We start from the raw sequence: 7674 nt of genomic DNA, 5'->3' as shown, positions 1-7674 counted from the left end.
CTTTAATTTAGTTCTATCTTTTGGGGATGACATTGGTATGAAATCTGTTTTTGGTATGATATTGATATGAATCTTATTTAATTATGTTTTTAGGTGCATTGGTATTTAATTTTATTTTAATTGTGTTTTTTGGGTATGACATTGTTGTCTAATTCGATTTATTGGCTATGAATTCTACGTTTTGGTATGATATTGATATGAAATTATTTAATTATATTTTTAGGTATTGCATTGGTATTTAATTTTATTATTTTTAGATATGACACTGGTATGAAATCTGGGAATGAAATTGATATTTAATTATGTTTTAGCTATGACCTTGGTATTTAATTATGTTTTTTCGGGTATGAAATCTATTTTCAGCTATGATAATGGTATGAAACTTATTATATTATGTGTTTAGGTATGATATTTGTATTGAATCTGTTATGACATTTGGTATTAATTATATTTTAATTTCGTGGTGTTGAAAAAATTATTCAAATGTATGATATTTGATATGTTCAGATTTCAACAAATCTATATAAATTGATATTAAATCTGTTTTTAGGTATGACATTTGTATTAAACATGTTATTAACCAATATGTATACATTTGTTGCAATCTGAAATATATATCTATATCGTACAGTTTAAATATGCTTACACAATCAATTTATAAACACAAATTAAATCAAAAATCATTCATTAAATCCAACTTATGTACATTCCTTAAAAAATCGAATATATATCAATATAATATAGTTCAAAAATTAAATCCTTCTTCACACTATAATTATATAACAAGTTGATAGAAGAATCCAATTCAACAAATATGAACAACAAAAGTCGGTTTATCAACCAATTTTATACACAAGTAATTGTGACAAGCAGTAGCCTTAAATATTATATACTATTTGACTGAAACCACAAATCGAAACCAAATATCATACACCAAATTTAAATTACATATATCTCTTTAAGATTGAATATATATCAATATAATACATTTGGAAAATTATAGTCTCTTTCGCACCACATATCATACTAAATTTTTACAATATTACAGTTCAAAGAATTTGAACACTGAATATCAGTGTATGATCCAATTGATACACAAGATACACTTTACAGACATTGATATGAAATTGGGGGTATGACATTGATATGCCATTGGTATTTAATTATGTTTTTAGCTATGAAAACAAAAAATTAAAAAAGCACATCATATTAATCAAAAAATACCAAAAGACAATTCAAAACAAATGCATACGATTGATTCATTAACTTGAGAAACTACAAATAAAACCAAAACAACACATCATATTAAATCTGAAAATACCAAAAGACAATTAAAGAAAAAAATGGGAAGATCACAAATGGCATAATGATAAATCTAAGCTTCCGGTTGATATTTACCAAACGTCTTCCTATTGTGACTCATTCGCCCACACGCGCTGCACGTTACCTTGCCTCTCTTACGTTTCAATTCACCAAACGCCTTCCAACATTCCATAGGTGGTCTTTCGTTATCTTGGGTACGACACAAAACATTAAAACAAACCTGATGAATCCCACCGACCTCCGTGTTGAATCAATATCGAGCATAAACAACTTTTCATGTTGGAATAATTAACAACAAAAAAATTATGCAAATTGCGAAAAGAAAATTAAAAAAGAACTCAAAAAAATGGAATATACAGAGTATTATAAACGAATCAAACAAATTGAGAGATATTGAAGCGTTCCAAATTTAGTGACAGTTATAAACCCTTAAATTATGGAAACAATATCATAAATATCGATTACATGATTAACTATTAATTATGTTTCAATTTTTTAAAATTAGTTTTAACGCATATTTTAATAGTTGTTAAGTGTGGTTAGAATTCTACTGTTACGTATTGAAATCTAGAAAGTCCTGATAAGACTAAAAGTACTCTTAAATATGCCATTTAGTCAATTTTCTCAACAAATAATATAAAATGGACTAGAAAAAGTACTATTGATAGAACTCCATTCTTCCAAATTAAATTTACATTCTTCTTCACAATCTTGCATGCTATTTATAACCTAAGCTAACATTTTTGTCAATAAAAGAAACAGAAATGTGTAAACCTACACTTCATCCCTCCAAATCGAGTTCAACAGTCATAGAGCAAGCCGTACAGTTGTATTGGTAGTTATGTATATGGGGGGGGGGGGGATTGAACTTGTAAGCCCCCTGATGTTGCTTCCTAGCTGTGTTGGTCTTTGGAACTTCTGATGATGACAGAGGAACAAAAGATGAAAACGTACAATGAGTACTATCCAGGTATTCGCAGCAACATTGGACCATCAAAGGCCTGTATTATAGGTTTCCTCAACTCTATGTTAGGGCATACATATATCCAATCCACGTCAAGGTTTACACTACTTGGTCTTCTCTAGTAAAGATGGCGTAGGCCGACCAATCAATCAGAAAAAAGTAAGCCAGCCTTCTTCACAAAGAGGGTCTTATCAAAATCTCAGACTAGAAGAAATAAATACTAAGTAGACTGCAATATGGGTTCTTTACTTTAAGGTGGTTTAATATATTTGGATACAATGGGTAGGGTAGAATAGTAACTTTTTCAGTCAAGATAAACTTTGATGTCGATACCATTATCAATGAGGGACTGAACAACTGCTCTAATTTTGCCTTCGAATTTGTCCCTATCTCTAGGTGTATAAGAAGCAGTGTATACATCAGCCTCTCTTGCCCTGTCGGACAAAATCTGTCCGACAGACAAGCATGCAGGAATATCACTTCGTGATTTGAGCACTGCCTTGATATCTTTGGAGTTTGTACCAGCTACTGCAACCTGTTTGCATGTAACTCTATGGGTGATTGAGGCTGAAACAAAGCGCTTTGATATGAAAACATCAAGTGTGAACGGTTCCATGTAAGCTACAGTCCGTTGCTTGAAAGAAACATGCTTATTTGGGTTCTTCGATTTTTTTCCCTTCTGGTAAGTGTATGGACGGCTATTGTCATCATCAACAAAATCTTCCACCCCGAAAAAGCTTCTAGGTGCTAAACCAGGCTGCCAAATGAAGCAACAAACTTATTCAGGTGGGAATATTTCAAAAATATCAAGGTCCATCTCGGTAATAAGCTATAAATCCAAGAGCAGATTAAGTTTGATTGCTCATCACACATATGTCAAGCGCAATGCCCAGAAAACATAAATGCGGGTATGGAACCACATTATTTCACAAATGAAGTGGAACCTGTATATCTTTTAACACTTCCTAATGAATTAACATTTTATCAGTACAGCAGTGTTACACAAAGACAAAAGCAAAGCAATCACTTTACAATGTACATACACATTGTGTGCTAACACACGGAAGCACCACACCGTGATACTTGAATGATATATTTTCTCCTTTTTCCATTCCTCCTATTCCTAGAAAATGCACGGAACAAAGGGGAACAGTGTTTGGTATTACAACAAGCCCATACATTAAAACAAAGGAGGAGGAAGGCCACATTTCTAATATAAGCACAACCGTGGCATGGAAACCACAAGTATACAAACATGTAAGCAGGGCTGAGATCAGTGTTACAGATATGGAATCAACAGCATTTCACTTCTCTCTCTTTCTCACAAGTCATTCATTTCCAGGATGAAAGGATCATTCCTTATTTTTTAAGTGAAGGATGGGAATCACTTTGAGCTCCATTCTGAGCCAGATAATGAATGTGGAATTCAGAACTTTAATGTATGTATTTGGCTTGTTTTAGATTTGGTGAATATCCAATCTAAAAACTTAAAGGATTTGTACTCCGATTCTACAATCTCTTCCCTCAACACAATCCAAACTTATCTTTTTCTTGAAGCTGCAGAGCATGTCTGCTTCATTAATTATACAAAAGCAAAGTTAAAAACATAACAGAAGCACACTAAAGAGACATAAGGTCAGCACTTTTTATTAGAGCTAGTTTCTCTAAAGCCCAGATTCATCTATTCATCTAGCCTGTACATCAATTCACTACAACCTTGTATGATATCAAATACAGTTTAACACTAAAAATGCATAGCTTCTTCTTTATTGCCTTGTTTTTGTCAATTAAGCAATCACATATATACATAATACAAGCATTTTTATATATAAGCATCCTCAAAACAGAGGAGAGCCAACTGATTCCTCAACTAAGCAACACCAACAATAAAAGTCCATTTCAACAAAATGGTGGTTGCAGCTAAGATTATAAATGCATTGCAACTAAGAAATAACAAAATATTCTTTACAATTTAGGAATGGACAACATTCTCAAGAACGTACTGTTTGCTGCTTCACCTTTTCATAGCGACATGATTCTATCATCACAGAGTACCTTCCCAGTTACTTGATGCTATATAGAACAACTTTCCATTTAAATATGTCTTAATGAAGATCTAAATACTGCTCGGGCATACTGCTTTTGTCTTGATTGAGATCTTCACAACAATTACTCCACTTTTATATGGTCCAACAATTTCTCAAACACATCCGTACATAACTCTAATATTAGAAGTCTAAAACTATTCAAATTTATTTAATCTCTAATCATATGCCACTGGAAAAACTAGATAATCAAACTTGGGATGGAAGGAGAAACAATGTCAGTGAACGTAGATTTGTTAAGAGTCTAGGCTCTCTAAAGAACAATTAACTCTTGACTCACTTGAGCCTTTATCTCAATATGAAACTGACACTTTGAAACGACAGAGTTCATTCCAACAACCCTTGTATGGAAACAAGAAGATCATACTGATTCCCACGTAATTTGTGGCATTCCTACCATAATATTCACCAGTCGTCTTACCCGAGAGTCATTTGTACGGAAGTTAATGAGCACTTTTGTGCATTTGTTTTACAGACAGATTTGTTTGACCAATAAATAAACACAGCACTGGATAAAACAAACAAGAAAATTCAGAAGTAACAAGTTAGTTTAGCTTAGATTTAAATAGCCATGTCCTATTGCAAAACCATTCAACTCAACAAGGCAGAAGCAAGAACATTTGCTCTCTTTCCTGCCAAAGTTATGTATGCACATATGAAAATAGAAAGGCTACATGAAGTAGTAGCATCAACACAAACCATTTTACCTTTGAAGTATGAAAGCCACGAACTTGCGCATATAGAAAAGTCCTCATCTTCTGACCTCCTCGAGCACACAACATTTCAGAAAATAGTTTCAGCATACTCCCATATAAAAGAGAGACCTTTAATCAATAAGACAGAGTATTAGTTCACCAGTTCTAGTATAATCCCACAAATAGATGCAATTAATTCCATTTAGAGTGTTTTTTCCATCCACTAATTTCAAAAAAAAATAAACACAAACGGACTAACAATTCAAATTTAAGTTGGTTTGTGAATAAAGCAAAATACATAAAGAGGATTCATACAGTTAAACCCAACTAGATTGAAATTGACACTTAATTGATTGATTAGTATTTGAGCTTAAAGTTTGATTTCATAATTTTCTACCAACACAACTGCGTCTTATTTAACAGTATAAATTAAAATTTCAATGTTAGTAGGGTCTTTATGGGCAATCCAATACTCATTGGCTGCCCACCTAAAGCCTACCAATTGTTCTCCATCCATATATACAGCAGAAACACATCATAAGTGAGCTTCCAAGAATTAGGACACATTTCAATCAAGAAAGCTCGTGACCCATTGTATTATTAGTGTTCTTCATCACATCTAAATAGAAAAACATCTACTTTTTAAATTGAAAAAAATGTTAGTGCTCAGTGAGGCATTTTGTCAAACAACTAGCAGACATTCATTAATCAAGACTTTCATCAACACTAAAACTAACTTAGATACATCAAAATGATAAAGAATTGAAGATAACACATGCGGAGAAAGTTTCAATAGGCTGAATTGCTGCGAGGAAGAAAACTTATCACCTTTTTCAGTAAGGTCACTCGTTTTTAGGGCTGGGCATTAGGTCAGTTTGGATCTGTTTACAAAATTCGGTTCAGTTTTTCCGTTTGGTGAAAATGTTAATCCGAACCAAATTAAAATAAATTCGATTTGGTTCAGTTTTAGCAATTTCAGTTCGGTTTTCAGTTTGTGAGATTTTCCCACTATTCCTCGAAATGATATATCTTCTCTTGTCGACAAAGCACTTTACATTTGACAAGTATGATTTTCTCAACAATACCTTACACTTTCCGAAACAAGAAGAATTAAAACAATAAGATGGCATTGGAATAACAACGTGATTAGTACCCAATAGACCATAACCACTAAACTTGAGCATCTATCACAACAGAGATAAAGGAGAAGAAGTTAACAACAATCTTCTTCTAGGCATAAAAAAGCTGTTCCTTCATTAAAAAGAAAAAAAGGGAAAAATACTCACAAAACCTAGCCTAACCTAGCCTAGTAGGAGGAAAAGGAGTTAATTTACCAAATAGAGAAATATGACAGAAATGTTGTGTCCTCCAAGTAGAATTATTCAATTCACACAACAGCTACATATGAACAACTCTGAAGTAGGATGACAGCTACATACATAGAGGGCGACTCTGTGTTTGAATTTCATTAAAAGCTAACAAAGAAAGCAGTCAAAACACGGAAACAACTGCTTCAATCTTTAGCAATTTTCGACAGCTCTGTTTGGTAATGCAGTCTAAAATTAAGGCAGGAGTCGTCGACGTCTCGAAGAGGTAATTTTCGCCTCTGCAAGATTTTCGTGCTTTTACGTATATCTGCAGCGAAGGTGACTTAAAAGAAATTGATAGTTTCAGCTTAAGATTCTTAGTTTCTTGCCTTACCGATGTGGTCCTTGAAGGAGCAGTCCTAGTGTCCGACGAGGAGAAGGGTGTCGAGAGACGAGATTGGAGACGGACTGAGTGACGACGGGGAGAAGAGAGTCGAGAGAGTTTAGGGATTTCAATTTGGGAATTGAGAATTAATTTGGCATATCAGATTATTGATTGGAATTGGCCAATTGGGTTTGAATTTGGGCCACTATTTGAATTGGATGCTATTGGACATTTCACATTTTGACTATTGGTATTTCACATTGGGAAACTTAAATAGATATTATATTAAAAAATTATTTACTATTTATAACAATATCATTGTTATTTTCAATAAACATTTATAATATATTTAAATACATTTTTAATACATATTATAGGAAATAATTTATAAAACACCTATAATATAAATTTTATTGATGAATAATACATTTATCACACACTTTAATACACTTATAAATACATTGTGTCAATTTCTTACAAAGCAAACATAATATATTTTAAAAACACTTATGATACATTTATATCATATGCATAATTCACTTTTAACACATAGTGCAGATTTATCATAATATTGCTATGTATTACTACAAATAATAATAAATAAAAAATATCGCTAAAATTAACAATTATTTATTAAAAAATACTCACTCAAATAATTTTTCCTTCTTGTTTTGTATATTTATTATTGAAGAATGGGCTGAAAGGCCCATCTGAAGTGGGCCGATTGCCAGTCACACTTGATCTTATGTAATACTTTCAAGGAAAAATACTTAATTAAACAAAAATTTCTATTATATTTATTAATTCTCCCTATAATTTAAAAAAATTACATATTTTTTCACTAATTAATAATTTCATACTATATTTCAAGTTATATACACTTAGATACATGTAT

General features: G+C 32.2%; 1 protein-coding gene and 1 non-coding gene across 4 annotated transcripts; both read right to left on the bottom strand.

Moving 5' to 3' along the window:
* Positions 1 to 2261: 2261 nt before the first annotated feature.
* LOC129902870 (uncharacterized) lies at positions 2262 to 6989 on the bottom strand. 3 transcript variants are annotated; one of them, XM_055978314.1, is made up of 3 exons: positions 6784 to 6989; positions 5100 to 5216; positions 2262 to 3044 (listed from the first exon to the last, which is right to left on the bottom strand). In XM_055978314.1, exons 2-3 carry the CDS (start codon positions 5193 to 5195, stop codon positions 2592 to 2594), a joined length of 549 nt encoding a protein of 182 aa, XP_055834289.1. In that variant the 5' UTR covers positions 5196 to 5216; positions 6784 to 6989; the 3' UTR covers positions 2262 to 2591. The 3 variants fall into 3 exon arrangements, with proteins under 3 accessions (XP_055834289.1, XP_055834282.1, XP_055834296.1); XM_055978307.1 differs by having other exon boundaries at positions 6789 to 6989; XM_055978321.1 differs by lacking the exon at positions 6784 to 6989 and adding an exon at positions 6422 to 6748.
* On the bottom strand, positions 5526 to 5630 carry LOC129904077 (small nucleolar RNA snoR103). Its single transcript, XR_008770371.1, has one exon. It is a non-coding gene; the product is annotated as a small nucleolar RNA snoR103 (small nucleolar RNA).
* Positions 6990 to 7674: the final 685 nt, after the last annotated feature.

The sequence above is a fragment of the Solanum dulcamara genome, chromosome 1, assembly GCF_947179165.1.
Source record: "Solanum dulcamara chromosome 1, daSolDulc1.2, whole genome shotgun sequence".
Taxonomy (NCBI): Eukaryota; Viridiplantae; Streptophyta; class Magnoliopsida; order Solanales; family Solanaceae; genus Solanum; species Solanum dulcamara.
The sequence above is the reverse complement of the archived record's forward strand: the minus strand, read 5'-3'. Positions and strand labels throughout refer to the sequence as shown.